The 20,344-nt window shown below is 41.9% G+C and overlaps 1 protein-coding gene across 1 annotated transcript in view; it reads left to right on the top strand.

Moving 5' to 3' along the window:
• TPRA1 (transmembrane protein adipocyte associated 1) overlaps positions 1-20,344 on the top strand; it is a 42,569-nt gene continuing 22,225 nt past the window's right edge. Inside the window, exons 1-3 of the mRNA XM_060766193.2 lie at positions 1-358; positions 16,135-16,343; positions 16,434-16,566. Of these exons, the coding sequence (XP_060622176.2) occupies positions 16,183-16,343; positions 16,434-16,566 (294 nt within the window). The 5' untranslated portion in view covers positions 1-358; positions 16,135-16,182. The remainder of the gene's footprint in view (positions 359-16,134; positions 16,344-16,433; positions 16,567-20,344) is intronic.

Genomic DNA, 20,344 nt, shown 5'->3' with positions numbered 1-20,344 from the left:
ACCGGGGCTCAATTTTCCTACCAAGAAAGAACCGTAAAACCGTGATGGTGTTTTTTCCCTTCTTCTCCCAAGACACCTGAGAGGAGGAGGACTCAGGTAATCGCCAACTCGAGAGGAAGAGGCAGCAAGTGTGCTTCGGCTCCGGAAACGGGTGGAACTTGAACGACGCCCCCTTATAAGGACAGCCCCCTTTTTATTATTTTATCTTTTTGGCGACTCGGGCTCGAACCTGGGAGGCTGCGGGGTGGCCGGCCCGGATCCCCGGGAATGAAGCAGGCGCTGCCTCCGTAGCGTTGGAAGGAAGCGGCGGAGAGAGAGAAAGAGAGCAAGCCTTTCCTGCTGCTGGGGCCCCAGGACGGTAGGAAGCCCCTATCCCTCAATACACCCCATTCCCACGCGTGACCCCCCTGGGCGCATCCCTTCCCCGGGTTTCTGCGTTGGGGGCCATGAAAGGGCGCCACTCTCCTTCCTCCAGCCAATCTCTCCCTCCCCAAAAGGCTGCCCCACTTTCGTGGATCTGGCCGCTGGCCTCTCCATTCTCCAAAGGGATCTCTGCGTGTGTTGTCTTCTGCGTAAACAACCCTCTTGCCCCACGATTGCTCTTGCCCCCTCCCCCTGCTGGGGGTGCGCCTACACTGCAGAGTTGATGCGGGTTGACACCACTTTCTAATGCTGGGGGGTCCTGTTTTTTGCGAGGAGGCATAAGAGCTTGTGAAACTACAACTCCCACAATCCCAATGCAGTGGCACACTGAGCTTTGTCGTGTAGGGAGGCACCCGCACTCTTTGGCAGAGAAAGCTAAGGACCCTGTGAAACTACGTCTCCCACAATGATATAGCATTCGGTCATGCAGTGGTTCTCAACCTGGGGTCCCCAGATGTTTTTGGCCTACAACTCCCAGAAATCCCAGCTAGTTTACCAGCTGTTAGGATTTCTGGGAGTTGAAGGCCAAAAACATCTGGGGACCCCAGGTTGAGAACTAGTGGGTTATGGCATTCAAAGTGGTGCCAAACTGAAACTACAACTCCCACAATCCCAATGCAATGGCACATTGGGCTTTGTAGTTGGCAGAGAAGGCTAAGGACCCTGAGAAACTACATTTCCCACAATGATATAACATTCAGCTATGGCATTCAAAGTGGTGCCAAACTGAAACTACAATTCCCACGATCCCAATGCAATAGCACATTGGGCTTTGTCCTTTGGGGAGGAACCAGCACTCTTTTGCAGAGAAAGCTAAGGACCCTGTGAAACTACATCTCCCACAATGATATAGCATTCTGTTATGGTATTCAAAGTGGTGCCAAACTGAAACTACAACTCCCACAATCCCAAAGCACATTGGGCTTTGTAGTTGGCAGAGAAGGCTAAGGACCCCGAGAAACTACATTTCCCACAATGATATAGCATTCTGTTATGGCATTCAGAGTGGTGCCAAACTGAAACTACAACTCCATAATCCCAATGCAATGGCACATTGGGCTTTGTAGTTGGCAGAGAAGGCTAAGGACCCTGAGAAACTACATTCCCCACAATTATACAACATTCAGCTATGGCATTCAATGTGGTGCCAAAATGAAACTACATCTCCCACAATCCCAGTGCAGTGGTGCATGGGGCTATGTCATTTGGGGAGGTACCAGCATTCTTTGGCAGAGAAAGCTAAGTACCCTTTGAACCTACATCTCCCACAATGATATAGCATTCTGTTATAGTATTCAAAGTGGTGCCAAACTGAAACTACATCTCCCACAATCCCAATGCAGTGGCACACTGGGCTTTGTCGTGTGGGGAGGCACCAGCACTCTTAGGCAGAGAAATCTAAGGTCCCTGTGAAACTACATCTCCCATAATGATATAGCTTTCTGTTATAGCATTCAAAGTGATGCCAAACTGAAACTACAACTCCCACAATCCCAATGCAATGGTACATTGGGCTTTATAGTTGGCAGATAAGGCTAAGCACCTTCTCTGCAGCCTCAGGCCCTTTCCTTTTCCCCCTCAGCCGCTTAAGCTGAGAGTTAACACAATAGAGTTAACTCTACACTGTAGAGTTAACACAGTTTGACATTGCTATGAATCAATGCTGTGAAATCATGGTAGTTACAGTTTCACAAGGCCTTTCACCCTTCACTAAACTACAAATCCCAGGATTCAATAGCATCCAGTCAGGACAGTTAAAGTGGTGTTGGACTGCGTGAATTCTACAGTTCAGATACATCCAAGGCCACGATAAGGAAGCTGCAGGGCCAGCTTTACTCTCTATATGCCTGTTGGGATGTAGAAATTCTCCCACTCCTCTGCCATTATTTATTTCCCTGCTTCGTTCTGGTAACATCCTCTCTGCGTTTTCCTTTGGTTTGGTATTGGAATGGAGAGTTCAGGCGTTGATTTGTCACTCGTCAGCAGACTTCTTGTCTGTGCTGAAAAAGTTTTTATTGGAATGCATGTAGGCAGGGAAGAGATTTTAAAACAACACAGAAAATATTTGACCGTCCTGATCTCATAATAGATGTATTATTTTGGTATTGATTATGTTAGGCTATTGGTAGCGCTGGGAGAAATAGTTGGATTAATCTATTTCAGTATTAAAAGTAGTGATGGTCCCTTTAAGACTCATTGGCTTATCTTAGCGTGTGCTTTCTAGGATTTCTGTCCATTTCTTCAGAGGAGCTATTGGGGTCCAATATTCAAGCTGCAGGTGTTTACACTGTGCTTACAGAGGGGACATCTACACCATCGAATGAATGCACCGCTTTAAATGACATGGCACAGTGCTGTGGAATCATGGGAGTTGTAGTTCTGGATGGTCTTTAGCCTTCTCTGCCAAAGAGTGCTGGAGTCACACCCCAAACTACTGCCATAGCATTGATACATTGCAGTTCAAGCGGCACCAAACTGCATGAATTCTACAGTGTAGGTCAGACATGGGCAAACTTGGGCCCTCTAGGTGTTTTGAACTTCAACTCCCACATTTCCTAACAGCCTATCGGCTGTTACTTACTTAGGCGATCCCTCGTTGTCTGAGTAGGATAGTCTTCCAAGATCAGTGTACTGGCGGTGGGTCCGTAGGTGACTGTGGAGCCTTATTCTTGATCTGCATCTTCTCCCACAGTGAGGGCTTTGGTTTCCAGGTGGAAGGCGGTCCCGGTTGGGGTTGGCTTGACTCGCCTTCCTCTTGGCACGTTTCTCTCTTTCGCCCTCCATTCGTGCCTCTTCAAATTTTGCAGCACTGCTGGTCACAGCTGACCTCCAGCTGGAGTGCTCAAGGACCAGAGCTTCCCAGTTCTCAGTGTCTATGCCAAAGTTTTAAAGCCCGTCTTTAAATCTCTTTTCCTGCACTCTAACATTCCGTTTTCCGTTCTTGAGTTCGGAGTAGAGCAACTGCTTTGGGAGACGGTGGTCGAGCATCCGGACATCGTGGTCGGTCCAGCGGAGTTTATGGCAGAGGACCATCACTTCAATACTGGTGGTCTTTGCTTCTTCCAGCACGCTGACGTTTGTCAGCTTGTCTATCCAAGAGATTTTCAGGATTTTCCAGAGGCAGCTCTGATGGAATCGTTCCAGGAGTTGCATGTGACATCTGTAGACAGTCTATGTTTTGCAGGCATGTAGCAGGGTTGGGAGGACAATAGCTATATATACAAGCACCTTGGTATCCCTATGGATGTCCTGGTCCTCAAACACTCTCTGCTTCATTCAGAAAAATGCTGCACTCGCAGAGCTCAGGCGGTGTTGCATTTTGGTGTCAATGTTGACTTTTGTGTAGAGATGGCTGCCAAGGTAGCAGAAATGGTCAACATTTTCTAATACTACACCATTAAGCTGTATTTCTGGCATTGGAGAGGGATTGGCTGGTGCCTGCTGAAAGAGCACTTTGGTTTTCTTGATGTTCAATGACAGGCCGAGCTTCTCATATGCTTCTGCGAAGGTGTTTAGAGTGGTTTGTAGATCTTCTGAATGCGCACAGATGTTGCCATCATCATACTGGAGTTCTATAACAGATGTTATCCTATCGGCTGTTAGGAATTGCGGGAGTTGAAGTCCAAAACACCTGGAGGGCTGAAGCTTGCCCATGCCTGGTGTAGACACAGCCGTAGTTGTGTGCTGAGAGGGATAAGAATAAAATGGGGTGCAGAAGGATTTAAGTGGGATACTGGTCATGGATCTTCAGAGGGATGAGTAAGATGATACCAGTCTCCAAAGCAACTTCATGGTCTGTTGTCTTGGAAGGATCAAAGGAGTTTCTTCTGCTGAAATGTTAGTTCTGTTGACATTTCTAAGACTTTTCTGGGAATGATTTACCTATACAAAGATAGCAGAGGCCTTACTGCAGAGGATATTTGTAGTTAAGAGCTTTTGATTCCTTATCCTAATGATCATCAAACAGTATCAAGCTCTCTTCTACACAATTATTTCCCTTGTTCAACAGCAGCTTTTATTGGCATACACTAACAAGATCACAGCGCAGGCATGTATAACAAAAGGAAGTCACAGATAAAAAAAAGAAAACCACGATTAAAAACCACTAATCTCGAGAATAAAACTTGCAACACTCTTGCAAAAAATGCCCAGATGCTATTGAATGACAACCCCCATTACAGAATCATAGAATCGAAAGAGACCTCGTTGGCCATCCAGTCCAACCCCCTGCCAAGAAGCAGGAAAATTGCATTCAAAACATTCCTGACAGATGATCATCCAGCCTCTGTTTAAAAGCCTCCAAAGAAGGAGCCTTCACCACACTCTGGGGCAGAGAGTTCCATTGCTGAACAGCTCTCTCAGTCAGGAAGTTCTTCCTAATGTTCAGATGGAATCTCCTTTCTTGTAGTTTGAAGCCATTGTTCCGCATCCTAGTCTCCAGGGCAGCAGAAAACAAGCTTGCTCCCTCCTCCCTATGACTTCCCCTCACATGGCCCTCATCTTGATTCCTCTCAGCTCTTTAAGCCGCTCCTCATAGGGCTTGTTCTCCAGACTCTTGATAATTGTTTTTGATTATCGGCCATTCAGACCGGGGATAATGGGAACTGCAACCCAGCAGCCCTTACAGCTCTGAGGTTGGGAAAAGGTTAAAAGACATTTTAAGTCAGACGTCATCTCCACAAGCCTTGTATCTAAATTCAGACCCCACTGAAAATAACAAACTGCAGCCTTTCAGGGTTTTTTTTCATGTCAGGAGCGACTCGAGAAACTGCAAGATGTTTCTGATGTGAGAGAATTTACGGTCTGCAGAAACGTTGCCCAGGGAATGCCCAGATTTTTTACCATCCTGTGGGAGGATTCTCTCATGTCCCAGCATGGGAAGCTAGAGCTGACAGACCAGAGCTCACCCCACTCCCCGGATTCAAATCGCTGACTTGTCGGTCAACAGTCCTGCCAACCCAAAGGTTTAACCCATTGTACCACCAGGGGCTCTTTTCAAATAATAATAATAATAATAATAATAATAATAATAATAATAATGTAATACTTTTTCTACAACTCCCATCAGCTGTAGGAATAACATCTAAATATGAGGACTACAGGAGTCCAGTGGAGGCCACATAAAATGACATGGCAGGCCAAATTCAGCTCACGGAAACAACTTCCATAAGTCGAAAACAACAAAGGCACATCGCAATAATATATCACATTGTTTTTCCATTGTTGATAGAAACAACATTCACTTAAGGCTGGTTTAGAAAGTGCATGAAGGTGGGCCTTTAACCCATCTCTCCTTCTTGATATTCCATTGCCCTTCTCCATCCATTTCTTCTCTGCATTTCACTCTACCTTATTAGTATGGCCGGCTTGCAGATGTTATTGTGGCCATTTAAAATCTCAGGGTGCCCATATTTTGCTGGTGTGACAGGAAGCATGACATGTGCGCTAACAATTATGAGCACGGCAGCTGTGATGTATGGTATGATTAAATTGGTGGCAACGTGCCTTTCTTATTAGAAAGGGTAGTGGTTGCATTGTCATCAAGCCCTGGGTGTTCATTAAGGGAAAGCCTCTAAGCAGGTTCTTGGCCAAGAGTGTGCTTGGCACGTGCGGAGGAAACCTAAACGAAGAGAGGATGAAGGTGAGGCATTCAGGAAGGAGGAAGTTGTATATTTACACCACATCTCATAGCTGTCAGTATGGTGACTGTGGATGGTAGCTTATAATTCATTTCGCCTGTCACTGTGGTTAAAGATGTGAATCATCTTACAGCTGGAGAACTTAGAATGGGCATATTCACAGCAAGAGTCTTCCAAAACAGTGCGCGATATTGATCACTGATTCCACTGATGACTGAATATGCACACTACAGTGAGTCCTATTCACATAGCTAGGGCTGGGTTCTGAGTAATATATTAAGGATCATGGCTATCTAAATACTATTCTGCATCTTTTCTTGTTTTCATGTCAGGAGCGACTTGAGAAACTGCAAGTTGCTTCTGGTGTGAGAGAATTGGCTGTCTGCAACGATGTTGCCCAGGGGACACCCGGATGTTTGATTTTTTTTACCATTCTTGTGGGAGGCTTCTCTCATGTCCCTGTATGGGGAGCTGGAGCTGACAAAGGGAGCTCATCCGCACTCTCTCCTGTTGGTCTTCAGTCCTGCCAGCACACCGGGACTTTGGCACAGCTGGATGGGAATCAACTGCATTAAGATCATTACTGACCAAAAGGTCATGAGTTCGAAGCCAGCTCGGGTCGGAGTGAGCTTCCGACTATCTGTGAAGCTTGCTGTTGACCTTTGCAGCCCAAAAGACAGTTGCATCTGTCAAGTAGGAAATCTAGGTACCGCTTATGCGGGGAGGCTAATTTAACTAATTACGACATCATAAAAATCTCTAGCAACAATGCAAAAGAATGAGGAAGTGCTCCGTCAGTGTCACAAGTGGACGGTGAAGTGACAACTCCCCTGGTGGCCAGAATACTATCATGAAAATGTGGGATGTTAAATAGCCTCTGTGTCTCTGTCTATATTTGTTGTGTGTCTGTGGCATTGAATGTTTGCCATGTATATGTACATTGTAATCCGCCCTGAGTCTCCTGCCGGGTGAGAAGGGCAGAATATAAATAATGTAAATAAATAAATAAACCAATTGCGCCCGGGGGCTCCTCTATCATTCTTCATCTGAGGCCCCTTCTACACTGTTTTATATCCCAGGATCTGATCCCAGATTATCTGGTAGTGGTGACTCATATAAGCCAGTTCAAAGCAGATAATCTATATCTGAAATGAAACAGTGGAGGCCACTAAAGTTTTTAAAAGTCTACCAGTAAGCAAAAAGGTTCACTCAGCACTGGAAACCATGACACTTAGAGTGCATCTGTAGAATTAATTCAGCTAGACAATGCTGTGGAATCCTGAGTGTTGTGATTTGATGAGGGAGCAGCACTCTTTGGCAGAGAAGGCTAAAGACCTTGCAAAACTACAATTGCTCCATGGGAGGTAAAGTGGTGCCAAACTACATGAATCCTGCAGAGTTGATACACCCTTAGGGTCCTTCCACACAGCCATATAACCCAAGATATTAAGGCAGAAAATCCCACAATTTCTCCTTTGAACTGGGTTATCTGAGTCCACACTACCATATATTCCAGTTCAAAGCAGATAATGTGGGATATTTTTCAGCTGTGTGGAAAGGGCCTCCGTTTGCTAAATGAGGGTTCAGTACTGCACTGTTGGATGGCCCACGAGTTCTTTTCCAACTCAGTGATTCTATGAATAAAGATCAAAAGTCAAACATCTTGAAAGTCAGTCTTCTGCTGTTTCATCAGTCAAGTTTACCGCCATCACCGCCTCTTAGGATGTGCTGCTCTTTGCTTATGGATATTTTTAAACTGCGTTTTCATACATTTGATTACTTTATTGTATGTAGGCGTTGGTAATGTTGCTATCCTATCTGACAGAACATATAAGTCAATTAAAGATTAATGACCTAAGATGACAAGTTTGTGGGTCAAAAGCATTGTTCCTTCTTTTTACAATGTTTTGCCAGCACAAGTGTTGTTTGAAATGTTAAGTTTCTGTTGGCATAAAATGGAACAGATGTGCATTGTAGGGAGACTGAAACACCCTCGTCTCATTAGCTTCTCCTTGGGGAAGCAAATTTGAGCGGGTGGAGCAAGAATGTCTTGGCTAGATTAAAGGTTCCTCTCTTTTCCCTACTTTATGTGCATGTCTGTTCATTTGGAAAGTGCTGATAATTTAGGACAGGATGTCATTTCATGAGCAAAGATCGGTAGCAGTTTCCAAAGAGGTTTTTGTTGACAAACTCTGAAAATTTCACTGTGTTAATTGAATATATTAAAACTTTCCAAGCTCTGTGTCACGACTGCAGTGTGTCAGCAAATCTAACAGGAAACTTCTATGAAATAAGCAATAAATCATATATCTTTTATACCAGCAATGGGCAAACTTCAGCCCTCCCGTGTTTTGGACTTCAATTCCTACTGGCTGTTAGGAATTGTGGGAGCTGAAGTCTGCCCATGCCTGGTTTATATAGTCAAAGTTTATATGTTTGTGGGCAACAGATTTCCAAGACAACTCCAAATTCTATAGAGCACTGTGACTCCCAGTGATGACCAAACTTGGCACACAGACCAACATGGCCAACAGAATATCCTGGAGGGGTGTAAGGGCACTAACACACCATGATGGGAATTGTAGTTTATCCTGCATCAAGAGAGCACTTTGAATCCCACCAGTGACAAATCTGGACCACACTTGACACACAGAATCCCCATAACCAACAGAACATACTGGAGGGGTTTGGAGGGATTGACCCACCATAGTGGGAGTTGTTGTTCATCTTTCATCAAGAGGACACTCTGAACCCAGACGCTGATGGAACTAGATCAGTCTGGGCATGCATACCCAGCATGGCCAACTTTGAATACTGGTGGGGTTTGGCAGGACTGACCTTGATTTTTTGGGAGTTGTCGTTCATCTACATCCAGAGAATACTATGAACTCAAATAACAATTTATATTGAGCAAATCTGGCACTCATACCCATCATGGCCAACTTTAAATCGTTAAAATCAGACTGGAGTTTGGGGGTAGCTGACCTTGAATTTTTGGAAGTTAGTACACTTCTATCCGAAGAGTGATGTGAACCTAAATGGGGATGGATCTGGACCAAACTTGGCACACAAACCTATGGATGGAGTTGGAACAATGACAGATGATGATGGGAAATGTAGTTATAGTATCCATAAGAATAAACATGCAAAAGCCAACAAGTAATACTTTTTATGTTTATTGTTACCAGAGACCTAATCTGGGCATTACTGGGCACCTAAGCTAGTTTTAAAAATATAAATGAAAGGTTTTCATGAGATATTTTGTGTTCCCATACATTTTAAAAATTACAATTTATGCATGTGTCCATGTTTGCTTTGTTTACGTTTTGTGCTTTGTTTGCCTTTTCGGTTGTATTTTATTGTATTTTGTTGTTTGGGCTTGGCCTCATGTAAGCCACTCCGAGTCCCCATTGGGGAGATGGTGGCGGGGTATAAATAAAGATTATTATTATTATCTCTTATAACCTCTGGTTTACTTGTACAACTCAATTACTGTGTCACAAAATGATGCATGTCTAAAAAGTATGCCACCAACATGAAATGTTTGTAAAGCTCTACTGTATACTTTACTTCAATTCCTCTAGTTCTTAAGAGAATCTAGATAATTTGATCTCCTCTTCTGTGCAATTGCATTCACTGCTTACTTGCAACTGGATCCAATTTATGAGGCTGTCTTTAATCTTTAAAATGCAAAAACATTTGGGATTTATTTATTTAAAGGGGTCGTCATGTACGTACCTGGTGTACGTACATTGAATGACATTTCCCTGCTTCTTGGCAGGGATTTGGACTGGATGACCCACGTGGTCTCTTCCAACTCTATGATTCTATTATTCTACCTGCCCAAGCCTTCAGACTGGCATCTGAATTTTTGCTAAAAGGTGTTAATTTGACAGTTACCAGCAACAGGGTCTATTCAGTAATGGTCTTGTATCTTTAAAAGGCCTGTTCCGGGGAAATAGTTATCTGTTGGTTTTTAAGAGAACCTTTAAAGACCTTTAAAAATCATTTTTATGATGTTCTGTTTTAATATCCTACTGCAATTTTAATGTTGTGGTTTCCTTATTTTCTTTCTTCAGTACTATAATTCATAATCTTATAATATTCTATTAACAGCCTTGGTAAGGTAAATGCCCTGAAAGCCAGGTAAACATATTTATGAAATAAGTAACATTGTGGTGGACTGTGAAAGTGTTAAATTAGCTTGGAACATTTATTAGAATTCCCATCATCCAAACAGAGGAAAAGATCTGAAGCTACCCTTTTTGCCAGTGCTTAGCTGTGGATCACATGGATCTGTACTCAAAGCAGCATTAAGTGTATGTGGAGTTCATCTGTTTTAGTGAGCTTTTGTAGTTTGTTTTTAATATATACATAATATGGGTCCACGTCTTATAAGTCTAGGTCAGTGGTTCCCAACCTTTGGGCTTCCAGGTGTTTTGGACTTCAGCTCCCATAGTTCCTAACAGCTGGTAAACTGGCTGGGATTTCTGGGAGATGAAGTCCAAACACCTGGAGGCTGAAAGGTTGGGGACCACTGGTCTAGGTAAACTTGAGCTCAAGTAAATACAGACAGCCCTCCATAAACACAGGTCCTGCATCCATGGATTCAACCCAACGATGGCTTCAAAATTCTCAAGAGGGAAAATCCTTACTGTTCAGTATATGAGAGATGACATTTTATTACTCTTTTGTTTATAATGGGATTTGAACCTCCATAGATTTGGGTATCCATGGGTTCCTGGACTTCAACCCCAGCAGATACTGAGCGTCCACTGTACTTCACCCTTATTGGCTTACAATAAAGGTTGGAATTGCATGGCTTCCCGGATTGCACTGCACTAACTAGCCTAGTAAGAGTCAAGCATGCTGGGAATTGCAATCCATCCACATTTTGAGAGCAGCCCCTCTCTCACACACATCTTAATAAAACTTCTTGGGTCACTTTTTTGGGTTATTGCTACTGTTAGTCATGGTGTTGGATGGATACAATGGTTGTGTACAATGAAGGGGGAACCTTCGAAATACCACTTAAAGGACATGCAGAGAAAATGCAGTCAGCTGTGTTGATGTCCTGAGGGGGAAACTCCAGAAAGAGACTGTAATGTAAGACCTCTTTATTAGGATCACTTAGTAACCACAAAGCCAAAAGCCAGCTTTTATCTTCCAGGGAATGCTTCTTGAAGCTTAGGATTTTTTTAAAAAGGTGATGGTAGAGACCACTTTTAAAATTTAAATTGATTCAAAAGAGTGATAACTGGAGCTCTGGGCAAAGTAATAATTGTGTTGTTGAAGACTTTCATGGCCAGAATCACTGGGTTGCTCTGAGTTTTCCAAGCTGTATGGCAATGTTCCAGAAGCATTCTCTCCTGATGTTTCGCCCATATCTATGGCAGGCATCCTCAGGTTGTCAGGTCCATTGGAAACTAGGCATGTGAGATTTCTATATCTGTGGAACATCTAATGGGAGAAAGAACTCTTATATGTTTGAGGCAAGTGTGAATGTTGCAGTTAGCCACCTTGATTAGCACTGGATGGCCCTGCAGCTTCAAAGCCTGGCTGCTTTCTGCCTGGGGGGAATCCTTTGTTGAGAGTGTTAGCTGGCCCTGAATTGTTTCCTGTCTGGAATTCCCGTTTTCTGAGTGTTGTTCTTTTTTTACTGTCCTGATTTTAGAATTCTTTAACACCGATAGCCAGATCTTGTTCATTTTCATGGTTTCCTCCTTTCTGTTGAAATTGTCCACTTGCTCCTGGATTTCAATGACTTATCTGTATAGTCCAGCCTGGTAACTACAACTCTGTGAATCCACCTGGACATTGCATAATATTTGAGAACACAGAAATGCTGGACCACTCTAACAAATTAATATGTATTAATTTTTAATTTCAACGTAAATGTTTCTTTTGATTGTATGTTGTTCTTAAGGCACTGAATAGTTGCCTATGTGTAAGCCGCCTTGAGTCCCCTTTGGGGTTGAGAAGAGTGAGGCATAAATATAGTATATAAATTAAATAAATAAATAAACAACCACCATGTCAGACTGCCATAGATGTGGGCAAAAGTCAGGAGAGAATGTTTCTGGAACATGGCCATACAGCCTGGAAAACTCACAGCAACCTAAAGTAATAATTCTATACCTAGTGCAAAGGATCCCACTATGTGGGCTAGTTTCTAATGGGAACTTGCAGCCACTTTTCCAACAACTATATTGTTGACATTTCAAGTTGTAAGTCTTAGGGAGGCTTGCAAGTATTTAAAATGTAGTAACAAACAAATCTGCTGCTTTTGATATTCGTCATTTAACAAAATGGGGTGGTGGTAACTGGGGAAGAGAGGGAGGACTTGCATGAGTAATTCGGTCTGAAGTAATTAATAGTTATAATGGTATTTGAGGACAGTCATTCTCTCTTTGTCCTTGCAAGGGCTGCAGAGTGCATATTGTAATAGTAGGACAAAGTTTCTTTATCTAATGAAGCAAGTGTAAGGGGAGTGGCTCTGGTACGCACTGCTTCTGTGTGTTTATTCATCCCTGGGAATTTGGTGTACGACCCTGGCTCTATCTGCTCACAGCTTGACATTTTTACTGCACTTAGAATTCGATTCTATGATCACAGGAAACTGACCTGGCTTGGAGGTATTTATTATTTAGGGGTGGATACATCTGATTTTCCCCTGAATGGGGATCAAAGCATCTTACGATATGAATTAAAACAGAACATCTCCAAAACTAGACAAAATTTGTCCCTATATCCTAAAGGGACGGGATGTTGTGTGATCTTGAAATCACTGTTAGAAAATGGTTTAAGATGGTTAGCTTAGTGTTGTGCAGAAGCAACAGGGAGTAGGGCATAGTTACAAGGACTCCAGAGTGCTTGAATCCAGACACTAAACTGTTTTATACAGCATCTTGCTAAATTCATGTCTGTGTTTTTGAACTGTGTCACTGAGTCAGACTCATGTCCTAGCTAGCTTTTACTGTCTGCACAAATCCAATGTGGCAAGTACAGTCTGTACTCACCAAGGGTGCATCTCTGCACTGTAGAATTAGTGTCGTTTGGCATCACTTTAACTGGCCTGGATTAATGCTATGAAATCCTGGAAGTTGTAGTTTGTTGAGGAACTCTGGCAGAGGAGGTTAAAGCCTTGTCGAACTACAACTCTTACAAATGCATTGTATTGAACCATGGCAGCTGAACTGGGAACAAGCTGCCTTAGTTTTACAGTGTAGATGCCTTGCTACTTATCTTCAGATGTGCTGGGTTGTGTACTGGCCAGGATGATGGGAATTGTAGTCCACTATACTGGGAGGGTGACAGCTTGAGAAAGACAAATGCTTCTAGGGTTTCCGGTTTTAGGGAGCATGTACACAGTAAATTAATGCAGTTTGACACCCTTACTCTTCCCTGTAGACAAGTGGTTCCCAATTTTTTTGCCCAGGGACCACTTTGACCAGGGACCACTCTCCAACATTAGTACCAAAAGGGTTACAAATCAGTTTTTGGTCAATTTTAGATTTGGTTTGGTTATTTGGGGTGCTGATTCAGAAAATTGCATTGGATAGACTATATCAGTTCTGGTTTCTGATACAGAACATATGGCATCCAGTAGTTATCATCTGCTCGCCCACAGAAAACCATATCTAATAATCTAAAGCTCATTTGGTAGTAGTAATCTTTGGAGGATAGTCAACTTTTCCCTCCCAACATCCCTGTTGCCTCCGCATTATAAGAGGGTTTCACGAGACAAGTTACTCTTGTTGCTGCATGGTTTTGAGGCAACAGTGTAGTAATAGTGTGGTCGCAGTCCTTATTTTCGTTCTTGTGGACCACTGGTGGTCCACTTACCACAGGTAGGAACCACTGCTGTAAACAAACAAACAAGCATAAGCATTGTGCATTTAGCTTGTCCCAAAGTAGGAACAAATCCTCCCACAGGTCACTACATGTCCTAAGAATAATCTGCAAATTGTCTATGTTTATACAGGACTTTTTAATATCATGCTTTCATTGAAGAGGACATTTAAATTGCATCTTGCAGACAACAAAAGCTCGAAAGATTACACCAGGGGTCCTCAAACTAAGGCCTGGGGGCCGGATACGGCCCTCCAAGGTCATTTACCCGGCCCTTGCTCAGGGGCAACCTAAGTCTGAAACAATTTGAAAGCACACAACAACAGCAACTATCCTATCTCATCAGCCAAAAGCAGGCCTGCACTTCCCATTGAAATACTAATAATATTTGTTAAAATTGTTCTTCGTTTTAATTATTGTATTCTTTTTAACTGTTTTTTTTTTGCACTACAAATAAGATATGTGCAGTGTGCATAGGCATTCATTCATATATTTTTTTCAAATTATAATCCGGCCCTCTAACAGTTTGAGGGACTGTGACCTGGTCTTCTGTTTAAAATGTTTGCGGACCCCTGGATTACACTATGTAACAAAATTGAAAAAAAATCTGTTCCTGGTTTGAAAGTGTTATTCCTGTTTAATTGTGTTCACTTACTTTGAAAATTGTTGTTATATTTGAGAAACTTTGTTTTTGTGGCTGCCACAAACTATGTTCCATTGGTTGAGACTCAATGAGATATTCATTGAAAAACCATAGCAAGATGTGCTGCAGGATGTCCTGCAAGAACAAAGTTTTTGAAGTTTAATAAACTTTTTCCATGTTTTTATGACAGAACCAGTTAGGAAATGGCATTTATAACCCAGGAACAAAAATTGTGTTACACGGTGTTATGGGGCATAATAAATGATTCTTAATTAAGTTTACTTTTTCACCTAAAGTGGACAATAAACAGTAGTTTGTTTCTAAATATTTCTAATTTTTATTAAGTTATTAACATTATGACATAGTAGCACAATGTATCTGTTTTCAAATATAACAAACAAGAAACTTGCTAGGCATTGCATGTTATTTTCCCCAAAAGAAAGATTTTCAAGCTTTAGATGAAATATTCAGTTCATGGGTTCACAGCATAATAGCAATGAATTTACCATTCGACTAAAGCATCTCTCCATAGGTCCAGATGTGATTGTGGAGAAGGTGGAAACTCCCTGCTGTCACTGATGCAATTAATAAAAGTAAACCATGTTGAAAGGAAGCTTAGTTCTGGCTGAACATTTCTATCACCCTGTATAGCAGATGCCAGCTTTTCTGTGAGTGCTATTCCCACCCACCCCCACCATTTTTAATGCCATGCTTCAATGGATAGATGTTTCAATCCCCCCCCCCCAGGTATTATCAGTCTAGCAGTGAAACAAAAAAAAGATAACCTCAGCTTTAACATTTAATGCCTGTCACAATTATCTGTTAAGAACCACTGCTGTTTCTACTGTTTCTACTGTTTGTGAACCGCTGTGAGTTGCCTTCGGGCTTGAGATACAGCGGTATATAAGCAAAGTAAATAAATAAATAAATAAATAAATAATAAGTAAATTGTTGCTTGCTTTGGACATTTACAAGAGCTTTTATCTCTCCTTAAATCTGTATAGTATTTAAAAATATATAACAATTCTTCATCTATCTCTTGGAGAGCTTTAATTTTCTTGGTTCACTCCTATGAATTCATGGGAACTGTAGTTTGGTGAGGCCTCAGCACTCTTTGGCAGAGAAGGCTAAAGATCTTGTGAAACCACAACTCCCATGATTCTACCGCATTGAGCTATTGCAGATCAAGTTGTGTCAAACTGCACTAATTTGATAGTCTAGAACAGTGTTTCTCAAACTGTGCTCCCCCAGGTGTTTTGGGCTTCAGTTCCCAGAAATCCCAGTCAGCTTACCAGCTGTTAGGAATTGTAGGAGCAGACATCCAAAATATCTGGAGAAACACAGTTTGGGAAACTGATCTAGATACGTTCTTCATCTCTGGAGAAGAGCAAGCACTGGCATTTAGTAGGATTGTGCTTGCTGGTTTCTGGGACACACTTCAATGATACAGTTTTGGAGTTAATGTGTATTATGTTTTCTTTGTGACGACATACCTAATGGCCTGAGATACGTTTTTTCCTTGCCACTATCAGTTGCTAAATGTTACTGGTTTTCCTTCTTTCCTATCTTCCTTTCCAGAACTGTGACAGGAGGTCTCCATCGGGGACGTCTGTGGAGAGATTCACTATGTATGACAATGTCACTGAAATACCGGGCACGACACTAGTGACTGAACTGGACAACGTGACTTCTGTGCCCTTGACAACAGCACAGTGTTTTAATGACACCAACATTACAGTTCCACACAAGTGCTTGCTGCTGTTGTACGAAGACATTGGGACATCCAGGTGAGATGCTGCTATATGAGGCAGTCTTGCTTTCTCTGTGGTCAGATGCACAAAAACATCCTTTTAAAAACCATTTCCCTTTGTTTCTAGAGTTCGCTATTGGGACCTTTTGCTGCTTGTTCCCAATGTGCTTTTCTTTGGGTTTCTCCTCTGGAAGCTGCCCTCTGCCAGAGCCAAAATCCATGCCACCTCCAGCCCCATCTTCACTACCTTCTACATATTGGTGAGTAAAGGCATTGCAGTTGGTAAACTACTTGGGTGTTGATTGACACTCATCTGTCTCCAAATCAAGGATTTAATGCCTTGGTGTCTAGTGAAATCTTGCAGCAGGTCAGCGCAACACTATCTGGAGCATCTGTCCATACGGCACAAATACACAGATGATTGCTTCCTTTGGGGAAATAACTTTTCAGAGAGAGATGATACTGCCCTTTTTCAGTAGCTTGGATAGGAAGAGCTATCAACATTGAGGCCTTTCTGTACTCTCCTTACAAGAATTACAAGAACTTCTCTGTAGTTTAATTTGTGAGGCAGGCAACAAATTATTATTATTATTATTATTATTATTATTATTGAATTTAACTTCTCCTTTGATGTAGAGAAGGCTGCTGCGTCTGTCTCTGATGCCTCCAGGTTCATTTCTGCCCCTCTTCCCTCTGGTTGTTTAATTCAAATTGAGCCATCCACTTTAGAAAGCTTTCATGTGTATTGGCTATCTCTGTAAATAACTTTGAACATTAATGAGTGAAAGTATTGGGGGAAAAGATGTTATAATAGAATCTATATACTATGTGGTTTGATCTCTATGGTTTTTTAAAAAAACCTTCAATCTACACAGTTTTTGTTGGAAATAGTTATCAATTAGTTATTTGTTGTGTATCTAATTCAGATTGGTTACTATATTGTATATGTTTGTATTGGTATGCAATTTCACCGTAACTCTTTGTTGTGGGAGGGGCTGCAGACCACGTTATCAGAATTGGGCTTGTTCAGGACTCAGGCTCCGTTTTAAAGCAGTTTGCTTTCTGATGGCAGCAGAAACTGTATGTTTAGACTTCAGTAGGAAGAGTATATTTAGAGACTCCATTGGACTTTCAGACTAGACAAAGACTCTACTACACTCTCAAAAACAGAGAGGTGCTTTAGATTTTGGACTGTTGATTATAAGAAAGATGCGCTGTGTTATCTACACGTAGAACCTTCTTCAAGTCTACTTGTAACTGGATTGATATGTAAAGTACTTGTATGCTGAATACATGAAGTTTGTGAGTAAACCAACTATGTTACTTTTAAAGAAGTCTGCTTATTTTTGTCTCTTGAGGGAATGATTTAAAGGCAAATATATTTTAAGGGAGAGTAGATGTTTTGGGCAACTAAGGAACACTTCTGAAACTCTGCTGTATGTGTGTTTGTGTTTGTGTGTGTGTGTGTTTATGTATGTTTTTGTGCATTGGCACATCTCTGTTCCTAACAGATCAGAGAGACTAGGTTCAGTCTAATAACTGAAGCCACATTGCCTTGCACAAATGCCTTTTTTACCCAAAGGTCCTGGTATCATTTTTCAAATGGTTGTGACTTCTAACAAGCTCATGCCTTTCCAAAGATCATAAAATCTCGCAAAGCTTATGGAAATTTCCATTTTCCAAAAGTTTCCACCTTTCTGTATGTTACAAACCAAAGCTGTTTCCAGGAAAGATAGTCATCTCTCAACTTTCATGGGTGTCAGGACACAGGGATAGGGGTGCAGGAGAAAGCAAGGGTCACTGCTGCTGCAAAAATCTTGAGTATTGTACTTCTCTTTCTTCTCCTGGAGGGGGACAGCAACAATAAAGGAGATTTTTGCAGCAGCGAAGTATGTAGCATGTATGTTTGAGGTGCTTAAGATGTTCTCAATGTTCCCATTTTCACAGGAATCCTGCAGCCCTACCTCCCATGACAGTTGAGCCCCTTACTGTAATCTGCAAATTATCAAATCCACCAATGCCTAGCCCACAGATGTATAGGGACAACTATATTTTGAAGACATGGAAGAATATTTCCTTTATGCTTCCTTCAGACCTAATTTTTTTATCTCGAGGGAGGATTGCTTCCTCCCTATCCCCCTTTTTATTTTGAGTGTGATGCAGGATGCAGTGGCCCTTGCTTTCCCCTGCGCCCCATCCTGTATCCCTGACATCCATGAAAGTTGACAACTGATTGTCTTTCCAAGAAACAGATTTGATTGCTAACCATGGTTGTAGGTGTTTAATCCACATTGAGCCATTCAGGTTAGAAAACTTTCCTATGTATTGGCTGTCCCTGTAAAGAACTTTGAACGTTAATGAGTAAAAGTATTGGAAGAAAGAGTTTTTATGATAGCATCTGTGTGTGTTCTGAGATATCCGGGGGATTTTTTAAAAAATTGTCAGTCTACTGTTTCTACATTTCTGTAGTAAATACATGTTCGCAACCTGTGGGTCCCCAGGTGTTTTGGCCTACAATTCCCAGAAATCCCAGCCAGTTTGCCAGCTGTTAGGATTTTTGGAAGTTGAAGGCCAAAACATCGGGAGACTCACAGGTTGAGAATCACTGACCTAGAAGGAAGAGGGGCAGAAATGAACCTGGATGTATCAGAGACAGATGCAACAGCCATACCTACTTCCAAGGAGAGGTTTAATTAAATAATAATAATATTAATAACATTAATAATAATAATTTGTTAGTCTATAAGCAGCTGTGATGCTTTTAAATCTCAATTTCTTTAACATCCCTGCATGATCTTTACTCTTGTGTGCCATTGCTGTCTTTCAATTCCTGCTTAAGCAAAAGTGCTTCTGTGCTGGGAACAGCAAAGGAAGGCTGTCCATTGGAGGAAGAGGCAAAATGCAAGGGTCAACTATAGATTTTTCTCAGGAATCAGCTAACCCATGCTTTTTGCCTGTGGTTTTTCTCAGAATGTTTGTGATGGCAGAAGAAACAAAAATTTGCCCTCAGGGAACAAGATTAAAGAGTTTATTTATTTATTTATTTATTTATTTGGTACACTTGTATACCGCTAATATCTCAGCCTGTGCGGCGACTCATTGCGGTTTACAACATATTTAAAAATACAATATTCACTTTAAAAATATAAAATAAAATATAAAAATACATACATATACATACATAGTATTGGGCCACCAATACAGACCGGAACATCTCATAGTTAAAGTCGTAATCCAATTCGTTATCCTTGATTGCTAGTCCATGATCAAACCATCATCACATCGGGATTAGTTGAAAACTTGCTCGAACATCCAAGTTTTCAGTTTTTTCCGAAATGCCATTAGCGAGGTGGCTGATCTTATTTCAGTAGGGAGGGCATTCCAAAGCCGGGGGGCCACCACAGAAAAGGGGTGAATATTGTGTTCCCTTCTCAGACGTACATCTGGGTTATACCTGCTAGCATAAATAAATCCTATTCTTACTATATTTATTTATATCCCTTTTTTATCTCAGTTGAGATACAAATATTCTAGTATAAAATTCTTCCTCCCCCCCCCCCCCAGGGGGCCCCAATGCTCATTCTTTATCACACATACTCCCTAATATCCTGGATGCGTAGGAAGTCAGGTTTTTTATTTATTTATTTATTTATTTGCTGCATTTGTTGACCGCCGTTCTCAGCCCTAGGGCGACTCACGGCGGTGTACAACATATAAAAACACATTTACAATAAGCAATAATCACTACTACACAATAATAAATTACACTAAATAATCTGCTCCGTCTTATCGTAGAATCATAACCAAGCTCGTAAACCATATTCCGTTCCAGTTGTCATTACCAGTAAATGTAGCACTCAGTTAAATGCCTTCTCAAATAGCCACGTCTTTAGGCCCTTACGGAAAGACATAAGGGAGGGCGCCTGTCTGATGTCAACAGGGAGGGTGTTCCACAGCCGGGGGGCCACCACCGAGAAGGCCCTCTCTCTCGTCCCCGCCAGACGTGCCTGTGAAGCAGGCGGGATCGAGAGAAGGGCC

The sequence above is a fragment of the Anolis sagrei genome, chromosome 2 (genome assembly GCF_037176765.1).
Source record: "Anolis sagrei isolate rAnoSag1 chromosome 2, rAnoSag1.mat, whole genome shotgun sequence".
Classification (NCBI taxonomy): Eukaryota; Metazoa; Chordata; class Lepidosauria; order Squamata; family Dactyloidae; genus Anolis; species Anolis sagrei.
This window is presented reverse-complemented; position numbering and strand designations above follow the sequence as displayed.